Source organism: Ochotona princeps, chromosome 10, assembly GCF_030435755.1.
Source record: "Ochotona princeps isolate mOchPri1 chromosome 10, mOchPri1.hap1, whole genome shotgun sequence".
Lineage (NCBI taxonomy): Eukaryota > Metazoa > Chordata > Mammalia > Lagomorpha > Ochotonidae > Ochotona > Ochotona princeps.
The window spans coordinates 65,892,959-65,915,366 of NC_080841.1; the positions used below are offsets into that span (position 1 = coordinate 65,892,959).

Sequence of the window (22,408 nt, forward strand, 5' to 3'; positions counted from 1 at the left end):
AAAATATTCTAACAGTCAGTATCACAATTTATATAGATTTCGAAAACCTCAAGGCATTCAAGATTTCGTTACCAAAAAGACATACATAATCTTCCTAAGTACAGTGAAGATCCTGCTACCATGAGCTCCAACAGGCACCGGCATTTCAGTAGTTGTGCAAATTTCCTCTGTGCTTGGATCTGTGCACTTGGAATCATTACTGATACTGTATAAAATTCAAAGAAGCAAGCAGGTACTCCAAAAAGATCATGAAAAAATGGAAATGAAAGTGTGACAAGGTGGTTAAGACACTGCTTAGGAGTACCTGGCTTTCAGCTGCATCTCCTTCAATTCTGGTCCAGCTTCCTCCTTACGAACGTCAGGAAGCAGCAGAGAGCTGCCGCCCTTGGGACGACCCTGAATGAGTTCTGAGCTCCTGCCTGGAGCCTGGTGTTTGGGTATTTGGACAGTCCAACAGTGGATGGAATCTATTTGTTTGCCTTTCAAATAAAATGAAATGAAAACACTTATAAAGCTAACTTTATTTTGGTATAACAAATTTTGAGGGGATGGAATCATGGTGTGTCAGGCTAAGCTGGAATTAGGAGCCACAGCAGGGAGACATACGTAGGCATTCAATGTAAAATGCAGTCAACTTAACTCCTAGACCAAACATCCACCCCCTAACCTTATTTTAGCAAATGCTATTTTTTATAATAAAGTATTTTCTGGAATTGGTGCCATGGTATAGCAGCCTAAGCCTCTACTGGTGGCACCAGTTTCTGTCCCAGCTGCTCCACTTCCAATCCAGCTCCCTGCAGAGCCATCTGGGAAAGCAGCAAAAGATGCCCCAAATCCTTGGGCCCTGCACCCACATGGGAGACCTGGAAGACAATCCTGGCTTAAATTCAGCTGTTGTGGGGGTCCAGCACAGTAGCCTAGTGGCTAAAGTCCCGCACTGGGATCCCATATGGATGCTGGTTCTAATCCCGGCAGCCCCGCTTCCCATCCAGCTCCCTGCTTGTGGCCTGGAAAGCAGTCAAGGATGGCTGAAGGGCTTGGGACCCTGCATCTGCATGGGAGACTCAGAGTAGGCTCCTGGCTCCTGGCTTTGAATCGGCTCAGCTGCAGCTGTTGCTGCCGCTTGGGCAGTAAATCATTGGACAGAAGATCTTCCTGTCTCTCCTCCTCTCTGTATATCTGCCTTTCCAATCAAAAAAAAAAAAGCCATTGCAGCCATTGGAGAAGAAAACCAGCTGATGGAAGCTCACTTGCTCTCTCTGTCTCTCCTTCCCTATAACTCTGCCTTTCAAATAAAAATTAATAAAACTTTCACAAATTTTTCCAAGTTCATGTATATTTTTTTCATAATACACATTTTTCATGAACTTTGACAGTCCCTTGTACTTACAATCTCACTGAGAACCCTGAACTTGAGGAACAACGACATGTAACTACCGACATATGGTACCACACAGTTGCCAGGAAAAGGTTACATAAAACAAGGACTAAAAACGCAAGAAAGTTCTGAAAAACAGAAATTACAGGATTACAGGAAAAGACAAGAACTATTAAAAAAGTACAGAAGCTATAAAAAACAGAATGAACAAAGACACTGATGGGAAATGTGTGCTCTGCTGCACGTCAGGCCCTGCAGAGCGGCCTGCAGCATCCATTCTGTGACCTGGACTGGGAGATAAGCAACACAGAGACTCAGCGGGGACACAGCTGCTCTAAAAGCACAGAGCTCCTGATGTGACACCCTGACACACCAATGACACCAGGCAGTCTTCCACGACTGGGAAAAGAAAACTGGGCTGGTGGAGGTCTTAGTGCAAGAACAGAACAAGTTAAGATGAGGAAAATGTTGAGAGCGAAAGGTCCTAAACAGCATCCAATATGAGCAACCTGGATCCACAAAAGCCCCTAAGTACTGGATAATAATGCCAACTCATTGCATTCACATTTATAATCCTGTCATTTCTTGGCCAAGCGGCAGATTCATAAAACTGAAAAACTTTGGTCACTGAAAGCTGAACAGTAAGTATTCCAGTTGTAAAAACTCTGATACTTAAAAGGCACACAGTGTATGGTACCTAAGTTTTATTTTATAAAAAACTGAAAAAAAAAAAAAAAACTGAAATCACTTCTTCCATCATAAATTTTCATAGTAGACTTTTAAAAAAAAAAACACCAGTTATTAAAACATTAAATTTTCCATCAGTAAAGTTTAAATGACATAGGATTACATCGTCTTCATTACTGATCCAACCAGCTCACCAAGTCATGGCATGAAAAATGGCTGCCCGGCCCATTGCTGTTCATTAGTATCCAGTTTTAGAATCAACTTGTAGATAAGGTTCTGTATAACATAATCATAACATAAATTTTATAAATAAACACTATAAAAATAAAAATTGGCAAGAAATGGAGCACCAAAGGGAGTGAAGAGCATGTTTATTTTCTAACATTTCAAAGAGAAGCATTAACGCAGAGCCTAAAGCACACAGGTTGAGTACTAGAAATACACTACTTGCATTTACATAATTACCAGAAAAATCAAAAGTAAAATACGCAGAAAACATTTTCTCTTAAGAACGCTATGAGGGCCCAACACAGTGGCCTAGCGGCTAAAGTCCTCGCCTTAGATGCGCCAGGATGCCATATGGGCGCTGGTTCTAATCCTGGCAACCCTGCTTCCCTTCCAGCTCCCTGCTTGTGGCCTGGGAAAGCAGTCAAGGACGCCCCAAAGCCTTGGGACCCTGCACCCGCGTGGGAGACCCTAGATCCTGGCTCCGGATCGGTGCAGCACCCGCCGTTGCAGCCACTTGGGGAGTGAATCATCAGACAGAAGATCTCCCTCTCTGTTTCCCCTCCTCTCTGTATATCTGACTTACAATAAAAATCTAAAAGTAAATCTTTAAAAAAAAAGAATGCCATGAGGTAATGGTAAATGGCTACCTTCTTTTATATATGTTTTACCATGTTTTATATATAGCCATTACTTCTAAAATTAAAGCTAACTGCAAATTCTTTTGATTTTATCTTTAATAAGCTAATTAACATATATATTCTAGAAAATTTTCATTTGATGGCATATTATAAGGAAAAATATGAGTAAAAGTGTCTCACTTTACATTACATTCTTGGCACAGGAAAAAAATACGAAACTTTTTAAGAAACAATAAAATGCCAATTTGAGTGGCAGATACTTGAAGCAGCATACTACTGGCTCCCACAGACATCCAGGACCTGAACATATAACCTGTTAGCGTGATGCCTCACAGGGAACTCCCACGGGTGGGAAGATTACCCTGGGTTATCCCGAGGCCCTAAACCAATCATATGCATGCTTACAAGTGGAGGAGAGCAGAAAGCTGAACCAGAGGAGCAACAGGAGGAACTATTACCAAGGGGAAGGCGACCCTGCATCCTAAAATCGCAACCAATGGGCTTTAGGAAAAGCCATCCTCAGTCACCAGAGGGAGCACGGCTCCGCCAACACCTTGACTTTCTTTCCTCCAGGAAGAGTCAGACCAGACCTTTAGAACTTTAAGATAATAAATACATGTCATTTTAAACTAAAAAATGTGTTACTGCAGATCAGAAAGCTGAAATGGCAATTTATGCTTACCCACAAACTTTCCTGTCAAATTTCTGATAGTGAGCAAAAAATTATAAAACTAGATTATGATAGGAAATACTCACACTCTAAGTTCTCAATATAAAGGTTCTCAAATTCTCTTTCTATTTGACCAAAGAGTTCCAGAAGTGTACTGCGAACTGAGGAAGGGAGCTTCGAATCCTGCAGAAGATGAAGATTTTGTTTAGAAGGAATGAACGAATCAATGAATGAGAAACTAATATGAAGTATCAAATATTTCTCAAATAAAGTATTTTTTATCCTAACTCTTATTTTATATCATTCCATATTTTATACCTTATACATAAAATGCTTGAAGAATTCAAAATTCCAATTTCTACAGAGAAAAATAAAAGCATGTCGCGTAAGTGGCTACTAAGGATAATATGGGATTTAACAACAAGCACTTCCTTAAAACAACATTAAATATCTTTTCACATAACAATATGTATGTCTATTGTGTTCAAAAACTTCCAAATTGGTAGAGAAGGAATACAGTTCCCAAAAATGAAATATAATAACCTTTAAAATCATTTTAAAGATTTATATTAATGTACATATTTGAAAAGCAAAATGAAAGAAAGACACAAAGAAAAATGTTCTATCCTCTATTTTATTCCCCAAGTGGCCACAACAACTCTAGCAAATTCCACGAGTCCAGAACTCCATCAGGTTGGTCTCCCAAGGGAGTGGCAGATGCCCAAATACTTGGGTAATCTTCCACTGCTTTCCCAGGTACATTGGCAAGGAGCTAGACTGAAAGCACAGCAGCCAGCTCTCAAAGGAGCACTCTCAAAAGAGGTTTAGGTAAACTCAGAGGCAGTTTAACAAACTTCGCTACAATGCCTACCCCTATAAATAATGTCTAAAATGTTATATACTGATAAAAGATTGTCTTCATAGAGTTCCGACATTTCCACTGTACTTCAAGGAGAATAAACTGCATAATCCTGGTTACGCTATTTAATACCTAAGAGACCTTGTGAAAGGAGAAAAAAGAAAAATCTCAAGGTGGGCCCTGTGACACATTCAACCAGCAGATGAAAGATGGATCTATACCTGATATTAAGCTCAAACAAATAAGTAAATCTTAAAGAAAAAAGAAAACCACATCTGCAAAAACAAAACATGATTAGTTACAGGAAACATTACAAAGAATTCCCAGTGGGGCCAAGTCTGCACACCTGCAGCCCCTGCCTACCAAGTCAGGGAGGGCAACAGGCAGTGGCGGCAGCTGCAGTTCAGTTCAATGGGGAAGCATGGTTAACAATGAATTTTTATACTAGACACCAGTCCATTGACAAAATATGTTCTGGGGCCCGGTGTGATAGTACATTGACTAAATTCTTGCTTTGCACATGCTGAGATCCCATATGGGCGTCGCTTTGTGTCCCACAGCTCCACTTCCCATCCAGCTCCCTGCTTGTGGCCTGGGAAAGCAGTTGAGGATGGCCCAAAGCCTTGAGACCCTGCACCCGCATGGGACACTAGGAAAAATCTCCTTGCTTCTGGCTTTGGATCAGCTCAGCTCCAGACAGTTACGGCTACTTGGGGAGAGACCTGGTAGATGGAATATCTCTGTCTATGTCTCTCCTTCTCCCTGTAAATCTGTCTTTTCAAGAAAAAATAAATATTCAATATATAGGCAACTACTTGACATAGTCTATATTCAACTCAAAATCTCCTCAAAGACATGGCCTACCTATTTTATAGTGCCCCCCAACCTGCAGCACTTCATTTAAAACAAATTGTCAACAAATATTTCTAAAATAACGTTCTATGGGCCCGGCGGCGTGGCCTAGCGGCTAAAGTCCTCGCCTTGAACGCCCCGGGGTCCCTTATGGGAGCCGGTTCTAGTCCCGGCAGCTCCACTTCCCATCCAGCTCCCTGCTTGTGGCCTGGGAAAGCAGTCGAGGACGGCCCAATGCTTTGGGACACTGCACCTGCGTGGGAGACCCGGAAGAGGTTCCAGGTTCCCGGCTTTGGATCAGCGCAGCACCGGCCATTGTGGCTCACTTGGGGAGTGAATCATCGGACGGAAGATCTTCCTCTCTGTCTCTTCTCCTCCTCTCTGTATATCTGACTTTGTAATAAAATAAATAAATCTTTAAAAAAAAGAATAACGTTCTAATATTTAATTTCCATCAGTAAAATTTTCTAAGTGACTTTAAACTTATATACAACACAAACATTTTGAAACTTGATTGTATGCCATATATGGAGGAAAAAAGGAAAAGAAACAAGAGGTAGGCCTTTGGCATAGCCATGGCGCTCGACCTTGCTAGGCTCACATCAGAGCAGAGCAGCTGAGTGACAGGCACTGCTAGAAGCACCAGCGCACTGCTAACCCGCACCCTGGGAAGCAGCACATGGTGGCTCTCGCACGTGGGTCCCTAACAACCGCATCAGAGAGTTGGCCTGAGTGCTGTGGCTTCCATGTGGCGGGGCCCCAGTTACCGAGGACATGTGGGAAATGACTCAGCAGCTGGAAGTTCTCTGACTTTGCACCTCTGTTTTCAAATACATTTAGTAAATCAATAAATATTTTTTAAAGATCTATTTTTATTGCAAAGTCAGATTTACAAAGGAAAGGAGAGAAAGAGATAAATATCTTCCATCCACTGGTTCCCTCCCCAAGTGGCCGCAATGGCCGGAGTTGAGCTGATCCGAAGCCAGGAGCCAGGAACCTCTTCCAGGTCTCCCACACGGGTGCAGGGTCCCAAGGCTGTGGGCTGTCCTCTACTGCTTTCCCAGGCCACAAGCAGAGACTTGGATGGGAAGTGAGGCAGCCAGGATACAAACCAGTGACCACATGGGATCCCAGCTCATGCAAGTTGAGGATTTGGCTGTTGAGCCATTGTACTGGACCCAATAAACAATTTTCAAACATATTAATTAAATTTCTTCTGAGAATAACTTCTGAAAATGTAACAGTTTAGCATGGAGTTCTATAATAATAGCAGACTTAACAAAATAAAGTTAAGTATGTGAAACCACAATTTTAAACCACACATCTGGGCTGGACACTGAGGTGCAGTGGATTAAGCCACCACTTGGGGGCACCCGAGTCCCGTATCAGAGTGTCAGTTTGAGTAGCTGGCCACTCTGCTTAAGCTAAGGCGCCTGAATCTAATGCAGCTGAAGCTGGCCGCCACAGCTCCAGCCCACAGCCACTTTAAGACTCAGGCGGTGTTTCACGCTCCTGGCCTGGGCCACAACAGCCCTCGCTGCTGCAGGAATCTGGGAACTGAACCTGCACATGGAACCTATCGATCTTTCAGGCAGATGAAAACATTCAAAAATGAATAAAACATGAATCTGACAGAAAATATAATTCAACATCCCTCCACAATACCAGTGAAAAGCATGATAACAAAAAAGACAACTTCAAACAAAAACTAAAATTAAACTGTCACATCTTGTAAGTACAAGCCATAAACCTGTGCTGACCTGAGTATACTCATTAATCTTTCTTGCTCATGCAGGCCTTGTAATCTCTGCATATTCTACTCCCTCTCCATGGAACACCCTTCCTCACAAGCGTTGCCTCTTCATGGAGGCCTTCTGAAATCCAAACAAGGCCAAATCCCCTCTTCCGTGTGTCAGTTCCTACAGACCTATACCTGTGACTTTTCAGATCCTATTACTCAGCAACAAAGCTTATTTACCAGGGCTAAATCTAACTCAACAAACGCTATGGCAACACAGTTAAGGTGCAATCTGGTAAATAAAAACAAAATAGATAAGAAACTAAATGTACAGTGAAGTGAGGACAAATTGAGCCTTACAAAACTATTTTTCACCCTTTCTAACAGTGTCCCTCTTTTGTGTCATTCAATTTCATAGGTGCCGAAATTTAAGAAAAAAAAGCAAACCAGTCAGGAAGGCTTCAATGATGCAGTACAACTTGAAAGAAATTGCATTTCACCACACCATTGGACACACAGCTGAAACACTGTGACACACAAGCAGCTCCTCTGGCTCTCCTCAACACTGACCCTGTATATTAAGATGCAGGCGCATACTTTGTCTAGAACGGGACTCCCCTCCACTATTTAATTCAAATCAAGACAACTGATAACTCTGTATTTTTAGATCATTCCACTCTAAAGCTACCATGCCCAACCACTTGCACCAAACATTATCACTCTCTTCTTTCTGCAGAACGTAAACAAAGCACCTTACACTGGCCATTCACAGAACATGCTGGTGAGTTCCACTCAAAATAATTCTACTTAATCAGCAAATGAACACTACCACGGGAATGCAGAAGGCACCGGCTAAGGGCCATCAAAGGGGTCCAGAGGACAGAGCTGCACAGCTTCACTCTGATTGCATTTACTTTGAAATGCAATCAACCCCTCCGTACTACGTCACAATAGAGGATGGGAACATAGTTACCTCACATGTGACGTAACTCTAGACCATAGCAATAAAGGAGGTCGTATAGAATTTTCAAAGCTAAAACTCCAAGTGTAAAAATCTTTTGAACCTATTATTTTTTTTAAAGATTTATTTATTTTATTACAAAGTCAGATATACAGAGAGGAGGAGAGACAGAGAGGAAGATCTTCCATCCGATGATTCACTCCCCAAGTGAGCCACAATGGCCGGTGCTGCGCCGATCCAAAGCCGGGAACCTGGAACCTCTTCCGGGTCTCCCACGCGGGTGAAGGTCCCAATGCATTGGGCCATCCTCGACTGCTCTCCCAGGCCACAAGCAGGGAGCTGGATGGGAAGTGGAGTTGCCGGGACTAGAACCGGCGCCCATTGGGACCCCGGGGCGTTCAAGGCGAGGACTTTAGCCGCTAGGCCATGCCGCTGGGCCCGAACCTATTATTAACTGTTTGCCTGAACTAACCAATATGGTAGCCACATCTGACTATATAAATTTCTACATCAAGTAACCAAAAATTTCAAGTTCTGAGTCAAATCAACTACAATTCAATTGCTCACCAGTCACATGAGGCTGTAGATTTCATATCACACAGTGTTGATATGGGATATTTCCATCATCACAGAAGTTTTAACACACAGCTCTAGTTCCACTCTCTGAATTGTGCTGGCTAAATTGTGTCCCTCAAACTTCAAATGTTGAAGCCCCAACAATCATCAACTCAGAATGCAACCCTACTGAGAGGTATGGTCTTCACAGAGATAACTAAGATAAAAAATAATGTCACAACAGTAGGTACTAATGCAACATCATTGGAGTCCTTATAGGAGGCAGGGACACAGAGACGCCGAGGACAGACCATACCACAGTAGGGAGAAGAAAGACACCTTTAACAGTCAAGAAAAAAACCAATCCTGTAAACAACTCATTTTGGACATCCAGAACGGTAAGAAAACAAGTTTCCACTATTGCAGTCACTGTGTTCATGGTTATTCTGCTGTTAAGAGCCCTGGCAAATTAATATGCTAACATATCAAAGCTAATTTTGTGATTTACTGGAGAAAAAAATCCCATCTGTATTGCACATGTACAGATGTTTTTTCTCCCATTACCCCATGAACAATTATTTGTATGATGTTTACATCATGTTACATATCATTAGCAATCTAGAGACAATCTGAAGTACACAGGAGAGGACAGGCATTTGGCACAGTGCTTAAGACACCTGCATGTGTGCTGGCAGGCCTGGGCTGCAGTCCTACCTCTGCTTCTGACTCCAGCTTCCTGCTAATACGACCCTAGGAGTAGCAGGTGATGGCCCAAATACATGTATCCCTGACACTCACGCAGGACATCTAGATTGAGTTCCGGCTCTTGGCTTTGACCTGACGCAGACCTGGAAGATGTCTGCCTCTGTGTGTGTGCCTTCCTTTCAAGTGAAAGTAAATCAATGATGTACAAAGGAAGAAGTGACAAGTTACAGACAAGTACTGTGCCAACAGGGATTTGAATACACTACAGATTTTGTTATGCTAGGGGATTCTTGGAAGCAATCCTTCATGAGTTTTCCTGTACAACTGTGTTAGTTTATTTACTCATCCATTCAAATCATGCCTACTGAATTCTCAAAGGAGATATATTGTACGACACTAACTGTGGTGGACTCAGAGTGTACACAGGTACCCCATTGTAGCTGAAACCTGGAAATCCCTACGCATAAGGTTATCCAACTGATTAAAAAAAAAAACTCAACATTTATTTAAGCCAATTTTTCAAATTTAAGCCTTAAATTTAAGCCAAATTGAAGCCTAATTCATTGGCAGCATGATGGCCAATAAAGTAGTTCTAACTGTGAAGGTATGGCTACAAAGTTAAACACATTTACATATATACATTTAGTACATATTAGATATATCTATAGTTTATTTTGTTTTTGTTTTTTTTAAACACTGAGCAGACTAGAGAGCGGGTGGCTGGACCAGCAGAGGCCGCTGCCGCTGCCACCCCGAAGCCCGAAGAGAACCGCTTCCTGGAGAGCAGCTTCTCTACGACCTGCAGGTGCCCAGTGCAGGCTGCCTCCCGCAGCTCCTGCTCCTTCCCCACCCCCAGGGTCGCCACCCCCTGGACCTGGCACTCCGGGGCCGTGGGGGGATTAGCTCCCAAACTTTCCTTCTCCAGGCAATGCATCCCCCCCAACCTATAGTTTACTTTAATAACATACTTCTGTTTAGGCTTCACAAAGTCTTTTTTTTTTTTTTTTTTAGGAAATAGTCTTTAAAAATCGTAACACTGGACATGGCACAGTAGCCTAGTGGCTAAATCCTTGCCTTGTATCCACCAGGATCTCATGTGCCAGTTCATGTCCCAGCAGCCCCACTTCCCATCCAGCTAGCCCTGCCTGTGGCCTAGGAAAGCAGCAGAGGACGGCCCAAGGCCTTGGATCCCTGCACCCAGATGGGAAACCTGGAAGAAGCTCCTGGCTTCAGATTGGCTCAGCTCTGGCCACTGTGGTCACTAGGGGAGTGAACCAGCTGACAGAAGATTTCTTTGTCTCAACCTTTTCTCCATATATTTGCCTTTCCAATAAAAAAAATAAAAATAAATCTTAAAAAAAAAATGTAAGATGTTCATCATCTATAACAGAACTAGAAAAAGCAGAAGCAAAATTTATCATTGTCTAAAGCAGAAGTCTATTTACGCAGATGACACGCATGTTCACTACAGCATGCCAGAATAAAGTCGAGTCAGTAAAACATCTGACGGCCCAAATCTTTCAGAGAACAGAAAAAAAATTATGATGCTGTTTTCAATACTATTAGAGAGAAAATCCAAAATCATATTGCATATTACCCCCTACATAGGATAAGCTAATACATATTGTCACAACTACATCTTTTGGTTACTCATTGAAATGCAATAACCGAGAACTCAAATTCTCTATAGATACTGTGGTATTTGACAGTAGTTTCAGCAAGTCTATGTCAGAGGACCTAGAGAAAGATCCAATTTGGTTAACCACATCTTTTTTCTACTTTGCTACGTAGTACACATTACAATCAGCACCTCTAGGGCCCGGCAGCATGGCCTAGCAGCTAAAGTCCTCAACTTGAACGCCCCAGGATCCCATATGGGCGCCGGTTCTAATCCCGCCTGCTCCACTTCCCATCCAGCTCCCTGCTTGTGGCCTGGGAAAGCAGTTGAGGACGGCCCAAAGCGGGACCCTCACCTGCGTGGGAGACCTGGAAGAAGCTCCCGGCTCCTGGCTTCAGATTGGCTCAGCACCTGCCATTGCGCTTATTTGGGGAGTGAACCATCGGACGGAAGATCTTCCTCTCTGTATATGTGGCTTTCCAATAAAAATAAATAAATATTTCAAAAAAAAAAAAAAGAAGATATAACATTAACGTACTTGTCCTTCTAACATTTCTCTTGACAGGCCTGTCCTTTCCTGTTCCGAGCTGTTAGTTCTTCGTATTGAAAGGCTGTGTGATTTGCGCTTCTGTTTTGCTTGGCGAGCAGTTGAACAACTCCCGCTTTCTGTGGGCATTACTCCCAGAAGGTTGTGTCCTTGTCACTCCTGCAATAACCTAAACAACAGTAAGAAAAACAATTGTATTATTCCGATACAGCAAACTGAAATTAAAAAAAAAAAAAAAAAAAAACAGAAGAAAATTACTGCTTTTCATTAAAAGTTTCCTTACTATGGTTAACATTTATAACTTGGCATATAGCAAAGTACGGTGTTTTCAAGAACACAGCATTGGGGCCTCTTTACATGGAGGTGCAGGCCCAATCTGCAACAATATAAGCGTGCTAATCCTCCACCCACAGGGTCAGCATCCCATCTGGGCACCAGTTCTAGTCCTGGTTGTTCCACTTCCCATCCAGCTCCCTGCTTATGGCCTGGGAAAGCAGTAGAGGACGACTCAAATCTCTGGAACCCTGCACCCATAAGGGAGACCCAGAAGAATCTCAAGGCTCCTGGCTTGGGACTGATTAAACTCCAGCTGTTGCAGCCAGCAGGTATGAACCAGTGGATGAAAGATCTCTGTCTGTCTCCGTCTCTCCTCTCCAGGAATATGCTTTTCAAACAAACAAAACAACAAAGTATAGTTTTCGTTAAAGGAGATACTTTTTTAAAGATTTATTTGTTATTTTTATTGGAAAGGCAGATATACAGAGGTGGCCCCAATGGCTACAGCAGAGCTGATCCGAAGTCAGGAGCTCAGAGACTCTTCCAGGTCTCCCATGCAGGTGCAGGGTCCCAAGGTTTTGGGTCATCCTCTACTACTTTCCCAGGCCACAAGAAGGGAGCTGGATGGAAAGTGGACCTGTCAGGATTAGAACCGGCACCCACATGGGATCCAAGCGCATGCAATGGGCGGACTTTAGTCACTAGGCTACTGCACCAGGCCCAAAGGGGATAATTTTTTAAGCACATCTCATTAATGTTTTAAAGATCAAAAAGCAAGTAAAGGGCCCGGCGTGACAGCGTAGTGATTAAGGTCCTCACCTTATACGCCCAGGATCCCATATGGGTGCCAGTTCTAATCCCGACAGCTCCACTTCCCATCCAGCTCCCTGCTTGTGGCCTGGGAAAGCAGTTGAGAACGGCCCAAAGCCTTGGGACCCTGCACCCACATGGGAGACCCGGAAGAGCTCCTTGCTTCGGATCGGTTCAGCTCCAGTTGTTGCAGCCACTTGGGAAGTGAATCATCGGATGGAAGATCTTCCTCTCTGTCTCTTCCCCTATCTGTATATCTACCTTTCCAATAAAAATAAGTAAATATTTTAAAAACGAAAAAAAACAAGCAAGTAAAAGTTTAAAACAAAAAACAATTCTCTAACTTCCCCAGGCTCAGGATACTTCCCCAGATAAAACCAATTCTAATTGTGTGTTCTAAACAACAGTTCCTAGAATAACACATTCTAAGTGTAACATAATCTAAAGCCATATATTAACTTCAAATTTCCTAGGGGACACATTTTAAAAAGTGAAATTACTTTCAGTGATTTGATTTAATTTAATCCAATGTTTAAAATATTTTAGTCAATATAAAAGTTATGGGACATTTTACATTGTTTTAATGATTATTTATTCAAAATTTCAGTATTTTAATTTCATAGATCACAAAATCAAACTGCCACAAATGACTTATTTAAGCCTCTAAATAAATATGATTCACCTGTTGCCTTAGGATTTTCTAATCATTCATGCAACTTAATCATTCCTTCTCTCAATAAATTTCCATATTAATGAGCAATGTTTTAATATACTAACACATTACATCTTCCCTCTCCAACTACAGATTTATCTGTGTGAACATTACCTGCTGATTTTTGCTATCACTTCTCTTCCTCCAAATACAGTCCCATTATCAAGCCAGCGCATGCAAATGCTGAGAAGTATCGCGTGCCTCCCTGAAGACAGAATGCACTTCTCCCAAATGCGATGTGAAGGCAGATATAAGGCAGGCGCAGCTGTGATCACCAAGAACTCAATAAGCAGATATTCTCTTCATTTAAACAGGAAAACTGGCCCAAACCCCAATATCAGGAGGTTGGTTCTACTAAATAAATGTATTAACAGCATGGGAAAAAATGCTGACCTTTAAAATCATCATGGAGACCAAGTGGGGGCACCTAAGTCTGACTTGAATACCTGCTTAGAAAGCCTGTCCCTACAGGCAAGACCATGTTTCCAGTCCAGGGCGGACGCTAACAAGAATCCCCGAGTGTTACTAGTTTCCTTTCAGGCCTGGCCATCACAGTGCCTCTGTACTTTGTTACCAAATGCTTTACTCACTACCTTAAGATTAATAACATGATAAATAAGATTACTTACTACTTAGTTGACCAAGCATCTGAACTCTAATTATAAATATCAACTGATTCAGATCATTGTTATAATTGAAACAACAAAACTCCATTTATTTAGCCATAGAAAATAAGTCCAATTATATGCACTATGTGAATGTCAAGTACCCACAGTTTAACTAGTTTTGTTTCCCTTTTATTAATAACTATTTAGAACTCTCAAATATAAATCATGTCAATAAAATGTTTTCTTTTTTTTATGCCAAGCCTAACCCAAAATGTGTTTCAGAAACCTGAGAAGCCAGGCCTATTTACACACTGCTTTACAACTGACATGACCACTCCTCCTAACAGAGTGACAGCTGAGGCTCCTGCCCAGCTTCCTGCCAACACCAACTCCACAAAACCTGGTGCAGGCCCGAGGATCCGGGTCACTGACCACTGCCTGGGCCAGCTGCACTGCGTTCCCGGCACCAGGCCCCAGACCCAGCGTTTAGGGAACGGACCAGCAGATGGGGGAACGTTATGTTCCTCCCTCATTCTCTCTACGTCTCAATAAACAGGATTTTTTTAAGCTTTAATTTATTCATAAAGTTTCTAGAAACTCTTCAGCAGACGGTTTTGTGTTAGTTATGAAGTCCCCGCCTTAGTACAGATACCAGGACCCTCTTATTTTGAATAGCAGATCCACAGGAAGTTGCAAAGACAGCTCAGAGTTCTTGGTTCTCCCTATACTTCTATCTCACATGATTACAGACCACCTTGTTAATCTACTGTGCTAACCCAATAAATACATATTAGCACAGTGTGCATGCGGGTCACCTTTCTACATATTAAGTTCCTATGAAGATTACCATAATCAAGACACAAACATTCCATCACTTCAAACATTCCATCACACAGCAGTCATTCCAAACGGCCCCCCAGCACAATTCCTAACTCCCGACAATCACTGATTGGCATAACATCTCTGAAACTTTTTCATTATGGAGACTGTTTATGAGATCAAATGGCATGTTGTGGCTTTTTGAGATTTTTCTATTCTGTTTCCATTCAGCTTCATGTTTGTGACCCAAACATACTATAAGCAGTCCCCAGAGTAGAAATGATTAACCATTCACTTATAGCAAAAAATTTCGGCTCCTTCCAGTTTTCTTTTGCTACTGCAAGTAAAATAGCTATGAACAATAATTCACAAGATTTATGTGAACAAAAATTTCATTTCTTTTTTTTTTGAGCCATCTTAATACTTTTTTATTTTTTTATTTTTTTATTATATTTTGGACAATCTTTTTTTTCCTTTAATATTCATTTATTCATTAATTACATTGCATTACATGAATTTTGGACAATCTTTACATAGTTAATTAGGGTAAAAAAGGTTCAAGGGCTATAGGGAAGTGGGTAAAACTATTATTTCCATATTGTTTCCTTCATGTTTAAAGAGGGGTATTAAGGGAGAAGGCCCACCCAATTTTCCACCCTCCTCAGGTCCCGGATGCGGGGCATTATCTTAGATACTTGCTCAAGTGGTTTTGATAGTTCACCAGTTATGAATCGCTGCCCATTTCGCCACTCCAAACACGATGAGGTCATTGAAGAATCCACTGGTTGACATAGTCCATCACAGAATCTCCGTTTGCCCAGTATTTCGCTGCCAACCTATAGTTGAGGTGGTTGACTGACTTGTTTTGTCTTCTGAGTTTTCTTGGCTAGGGTTCTGAGTCCAGCAGTTCGATTGGGGAGATCTCCAACTTTGTCTGAGGTATTCCCAGACCAGATTCTTGTGTGTTCTAGCAAGCACAGGGCCCGACACAGTCCATCACCCCGATCAGCTGGTGGTTGCAGTTGCTGGGTTGGTTCTGTTTTCAGCCCGGACTTCCACTAGAACCAATGGGTATTGCAGTCCAGTCTGGTTCTGCCCAGCACATACTCAGCTCTCACATAAACCAGTGGGAGCTGCAGCCTAGTCGGAGTGACCCACAATAACCCCCACCAGGCCCACCCCCACCCTGGTTTGCCAGTATGTGCAGCAGACTAGTCCAGTCTGTCCCACATCCCATTCGGCTCTCTTACACGTCAATGGGTATTAAAGCTTAGTTCCATCTAACCAGCTCAACTATCCAGTCTTCACGGATGTTGAGTGCCTCTGTCTAGCCCAGCCCGTCCTAGTTTTCGTGCCCTCCCGTGGAAGTGGTAACCCAAGAGGGAGGAGCCCATTATTTCCCTCCCAGGCCTCTCCCACTCCCGGATTATGCACTCTCCAGTAGTTCAGTGGTTTAACTTGACAGAATTAAACCCCAGTGCCAGCTTCTGTCAGCTGATGCTGTGGCTAAGCCCAAACAACCCTCACCCACCCTAATTTTGTTTGCACCAGTAGGATCAATCAGCCCAGCCTGGCTTTTCCCTAATCTGGTACGCAGGAGGCGCACAGGTGTCGTAGCCCTGCTTAGTCTGGTCTGCCCCCATCTCAGCTCATGCTCTCCAGTGGGAGTAGCTGTCCAACAAGGGAACCACACCTTATTCCGCTACTGGCTCCGCCCCCTCCCTTCCTGGTTCTCCAGCATGCTGGTTGGGCGCTGCGGTCACATCCAGTACAGGAAACCTCACCTTGCCATTCTGTATTGTGCACTAGTTTTTACTGCGACCGAACCCAGCTCGATCCACACTGCTCTGGTGCTTGGATTTGCCAGTGGATGATGAGAACTGATTCAGCCTAGTCTTCCCCCGACCCATGCCATTTGTATGCCAGTGGGTAACTTTCCATGGCCTGTTCTGGGCTGTTGCCTATCATGTTTCTTGTGCTTAAAATTTTTATTTCTTACAGGTAAAGAATCCAGGAGTATGACTGTTGAGTCATACATGGGGTATATGTTCATTTAGATTTTTTTCTATGACCTGACAAACATTTTATTATTTTTTTTACCTTTTTATTATCATTTCATGATACAGTTCCATAGGTGCTGAGATTTCCTTTACTTACTCCCTAAATCCCCACCAAACATACTGAGTTCCCCTTTATTATTACTACAGCAATAATTGAGGGGTTTTTTTAAGTTATTGAAATATATAATTCACACACAGTAAATCACTCATTTAAAATGTAACGTTCGGGCCCAGCGTGGTAACCTAGCAGCTAAAGCCCTCGCCTTGTACATGCTAAGATCCCATATGGGCACTAGCTCTAATCCCGGCAGCTCCACTTCCCATCCAGCTCCCTGCTTGTGGACTGGGAAAGCAGTCGAGGACAGCCCAAAGCCTTGGAACCCTGGACCTACATGGGAGTCTGCTGGCAACTGGCCATGGATCAACTCATCTCCAGCTGCTGCGGCCACTTGGGGAGTGAATCATCAGAAGGAAGATCTTCCTCTTGGTCCTTCCTCCTCTCTGTACATCGGACTTTTCAATAAAAATAAATCTTTAAAAAAGCTGGGCCCGGCAACGTGGCCTAGCGGCTAAAGTCCTCGCCTTGAAAGCCCCGGGATCCCATATGGGTGCCGGTTCTAATCCCGGCAGCTCCACTTGCCATCCAGCTCCCAGCTTGTGGCCTGAGAAAGCAGTTGAGGATGGCCCAAAGCCTTGGGACCCTGCACCAGTGTGAGAGACCTGGAGGAAGTTCCTGGCTCCTAGCTTTGGATCAGCGCAGCACCAGCCACTGCACTCACTTGGGGAGTGAATCATCAGACGGAAGATATTCTTCTCTGTATATTTGACTTTGTAATAAAAATAAATTAAAAAAAAAAAAGCTACCAGTTTAAGAAAAGTGCATCCATGAAAGAGAAAACACTTGTTAACCTGGGGAATTTTTTTTTTCTTTTTCATTATTCTTTTGAGTTAATTCAAAATTCTTCATAATTTTGATCTGACTACTTTTTTAGTGGCCATTCTAAGTATTACATTGTACATTCATGAATTCTCATAGCCTGTTGATTACTAACATTTTATCCAGTCTTAAACAGTGAAGAACATAACATCCCTTCATGTCCTTCTGTCCTTCCTCATTTGTAACTTTTTTTTAAGATTCATTTTATTTTTATTGGAAAGTCAGATACACAGAGAGGAGGAGAGACATAAAAGGAAGATCTTCCATCCAATGACTCTCTTTTTACGATGGCTATATAAAATCCCTGTTGGCCGCAACAGAACTGCACCAATCCAAAGCCAGGAGCCAGGAGCCTCCTCTGGGTCTCCCACACGGGTGCAGGGTCCCAAGGTTTTGGGCCGTTCTCAACTGCTTTTCCAGGCCACAAGCAGGAAGCTGGATGGGAAGTGGAGCAGCCGGACTTGAACTGGCACCCATGTGGGATCTCAGCGCGCATTCAAGTGGAGGACTTTAGGTACTACACTACTGCACCGGGTCCAACAATCACTGTCAGTATTTCCTCTACACTCAGAAACAGACAATCATGCTTCAACTTTGAAACACAATCTAGAAAAAGAATACCCACTAAACTTAACAGTATTTTACTGTTTCGTTTGTTGTTCCTCCCATGCTTTTATCATTTTGTTTCAGCAACTTCCTATACCTGTTGTTTTAGAGCGTTATCTGCCGAGAACACTCAGAATGTAGAGTTCTCCAAGTTGATGGTTCTTTTCCCTCAACATCTGAAAAACGCTGTGTCACTTCCTTCTGGCCTCTACAGCTGTTTTAAGGTTTATTTATCTTTATTGCAAAGTCAGATATACACAGAGGAGGAGAGACCAAGAGGAAGATCTTCCGTCCGATGATTCACTCCCCAAGTGACCACAATGGCCGGTGCTGTGCTGATCCGAAGCCAAGAGCCAGGAACTTCCACACCGGTGCAGAGTCCCAAGGCTTTGGGTCGTCCTCAACTGCTTTCCCAGGCCACAAGCAGGGAGCTGGATGGGATCAGAACCGGTGTCCATATGGGATCCCGGTGCATTCAAGGCAAGCACTTTAGTCGCTAGGCCACCTTGCCGGGCCCCCTCTACAGTTTTTTGATGAGAAATTCACTGTCACTTATATTGTTTTATACAACAGGTAAAGTGCTATTTCTGTTACTGCTATTTGTCTCTAGTTTTCAGAAGTTTCACTGTGGTCTTAACATCTTTACATTCATCATGTTTCATCTTCATTGTTTCTTGAATCTGTAGATCAATGGCTAAATTTAGGAAATACTCAGCCATTAGTTTTTCAAATACTTTCTCAGTCCAACGGTCATTATGCTCTTTCTGAAACTCTGATGACACAAATACTGGATCTTTTGTTAAGGAAGCCTCACAGGTCCTGATGCTCTGGGAGGACTGTTGTTTGTTTTTGCCTGTTCTTTGATCTCTCTTTGCTCAATCTGGATCCTTTCTACTGTTCCAGCTCCAAATCCATTCCTCTATCTTCTCCTTTCTGCTGCCTAGCACCTACTAGAATGTCCAGGTTTCTTCTTTATATACCGAATGTTATTTTCTCTCAAACATCAGTAATTGTTTAGTGAGGTTTTTTTATGATAGTTATTTAAAATCCTTGTCAAATAATCCTGTCATCTACGTCATCTTTGTGTCATCAGTTTTATATTCTCACTCAGAATGAGATTTCCCTGGTTCTTCTTATGACTTTAAACTTCAACACTATGAGTCTTCGGTAATCACTCATCTTCTCAAAGTTCTGTTACAGCAGGCCTCTGCTCACATTCCTTTCGCAAGCAAAGGCAGGCTCTGTTCTGCCACCTGGGCACACAAGACAGAAGTGCAAGTTCCCCTCTTCAGCGCCCAGGGGACCCCCATTTAAGGATGTACTCCGTATTAATTCCAGGCAGGTGAGTTAGGCTCCCCCTCACATCACCTGAGCTGAATCAGGATACTCTGTTACTGCTCCATCCTTAGCCTTCCAGCACCAAACAAAAAGAGACTCACAAGCACTGGGGAGTGATAATATTCCAAATTTCTGCTAGTTCTCCTCTTATAACAACTCAGGTGAAAGCAAAAGAGTATATTTTGTTACCAACCAAGAGATATGCAAACCCATCCATCTCCACCGGCCTTCTCTGATGCCCTCCTGCCCTCCTGCCGAGAGGGGCAGCTCAAGTGTCTGTCAAGACTGAAGTCTGGATTCACCATCGGCCTTTGATATTGGCTACGTTTATCTGGGTGTAGTAATCACTTACTGCCTACAAGTTTTCTGTCTTGTGGGTTGCCCCTATACTGGTCCATCAGGAACAGGAAGCAGGTTTTTCTTGGAGCTCTGCCCAAGCCCTTAGTTTCCTGGGCTGTTAGCTTCTCCAGGACCCGTCAGGGATATTATCAGGTAAAAGGAAAATCAAAACAACTAAGTCATTTTCCATGTGCCAGAATACTGTACACCTTGTTTTCTCCACCTCTGTGTTTTACATCTGGTCAGTATATAATGTCCATATTTTTTAACGGAAAAAATGAATACTGCCCACCCTTCCTTACGTATAAAGCCAAAGATCATCTTTTGCTTCTCAACTTGCATTACAAATAGGCTTTATTGAAAGCTGCAAGAACACGTTGTTACACAACACTAAAAATACTGTTACCTTGCAGTTTATAAAATAAATACCAAAAAGCCTGTGGAAGCGGTCATTTAAATCAAATTCATAAAAACAGACCTCAAGAAGAACTTCATGGGGTCCCGGCGGCGTGGCCTAGCAGCTAAAGTCCTCGCCTTGAAAGCCCCGGGATCCCATATGGGTGCCGGTTCTAATCCCGGCACCTCCACTTCCCATCCAGCTCCCTGCTTGTGGCCTGGGAAAGCAGTCGAGAACGGCCCAATGCTTTGGGACACTGCACCCGCGTGGGAGACCCGGAAGAGGTTCCAGGTTCCCGGCTTCAGATTGGCGTGTACTGGCCATTGCGGCTCACTTGGGGAGTGAATCATCGGACGGAAGATCTTCCTCTCTGTCTCTCCTCCTCTGTGTGTATCTGGCTGTAATAAAATGAATAAATCTTAAAAAAAAAAAAAAAACAGAACTTCATGGGACAATGTACCTCAAAAGATTTCATCATAAAAAGGGGAGGGTGGAGGAACAGCAATACCAACCCTCCCTCCCACCTCAAACAGATCACCAACAGGCATGATGTCAGTGTGCGAAGCCTCAGCATGCAACAGCCACATCCAAGTCCTGGCTACTCTGGATTCTCATCCAACTCTATGCTGACACATCTGAAACATATGGAGGATGGTCTGAGTTCCTGAGTATCTGCCACACACACAGAAAACCCAGTTACAGCCTGGCCCAACTCTGACTGTGAAGTGATCACAGATGGAAGATGGATCAATCTTTCTCTCTCTCTCCTCATCCCCATCAGGTAACTACTTGAGAGCCCAGCGTGATAGCGTAGTGGTTAAGGTCCTCGCCTTGAACATGCCGGGATCCCATATGGGTGACGGTTCTAATCCCGGCAGCTCCACTTCCCATCTAGCTCCCTGCTTGTGGCCTGGGAAAGCAGTTGAGGACAGCCCAAAGCCTTGGGACCCTGCACCCGTGTGGGAGACATGGAAGAGGTTCCTGTTTCCTGGCTTCGGATCGGTGCAGCACCAGCCATTGCAGTCACTTGGGGAGTGAATCATCGGATGGAAGATCTTCCTCTCTGTCTCTCCTCCTCTCTATACATTTGCCTTTCAAATAAAATAAATAAATCTTTAACAAAAAAAAAAAAACTTAAAAAAAAGTCTGGGATCAATTACTTTATCTCAAGTTATAACACCACTGGCTTTTTTCCAGTTCCCATATTTTCACTAGAAAAGTGTCCTTGACAGGTAACATTAAAAATCATCAAGTAAGCCTTGCCTAAGCCTTCAACATCCTGCGCCCAGATCTCATGATACCATTTCTGGCTTTGCTTACTCTTGCTATCACTTTACCATTAACAGTCAATACATTGGCAATCTTTTCCCAAGGAGAAATTTCTGACCACACATACACATTTCCAACAATTTCCCCAAAATCTGGCACCAAATGGAAATCTTTCAAATGAGTAATTTTATCGTTTAGTAACTTCCTAACCTCTATAAAGTCACAGCTCAAAAATGGGTTTATGTCACTACAAGATTATCCAGCTAATTCAACTTCTGCTTCTTCTAATTTTATTAGTCATTGTCCAATTACCAACACTTTTTTTAAGATTTATTTTTAATGCAAAGTCAGATACACAGACAGGAGAGACAGAGAGGAAGATTTTCTGTCTATTGATTCGCTCCCCAAATGACCACAACAGCTGGAGCTGCACTGAACCAAGTCAGGAGCCAGGAACCTCCTCTAGGTTTCCCACGTGGGTAGAGGGTCCCAAGGCTTTGGGCCGTCCTTGACTACTCTTCCAGGCCACAAGCAGGGAGCTGGATGGGAAGCAGGGCTGCTGGGACTAGAACCAGCGCCTACAGGGATCCCATCATGTTCAAGGTAAAGACTTTTAGGCACTAGGCCAACCCGCTGGGTCCACCAACACTCTTTCAAAATTAGTTCAGTGTTTTTTTTTTCCTTCTAGTCACTTTTTTTTTTTTTGCTCTTCTTTGTCACAATTTATTTCTCAGGACTTTCTCTAATTTTACTTTTGTTTCTGCATTCATATCCTTCATACTTTTCCCCAACAGTCTGTAT

The 22,408-nt window shown here is 43.0% G+C and overlaps 1 protein-coding gene across 3 annotated transcripts in view; it reads right to left on the bottom strand.

The window, feature by feature from the left end:
* WDR37 (WD repeat domain 37) overlaps nt 1-22,408 on the bottom strand; it is a 79,033-nt gene that overhangs the window by 52,853 nt on the left and 3,772 nt on the right. For 2 of the 3 annotated variants that reach the window (XM_058669540.1, XM_058669542.1), the window contains exons 2-3: nt 11,428-11,605; nt 3,688-3,784 (exon numbers count right to left, since the gene is read on the bottom strand). In XM_058669540.1, coding sequence (XP_058525523.1) covers nt 3,688-3,784; nt 11,428-11,565 — 235 coding nt within the window. In that variant the 5' untranslated portion in view covers nt 11,566-11,605. Of the gene's footprint in view, nt 1-3,687; nt 3,785-11,427; nt 11,606-13,348; nt 13,627-22,408 lie in introns of those variants that run through there. The other variant, XM_058669539.1, reaches the window with a different exon arrangement.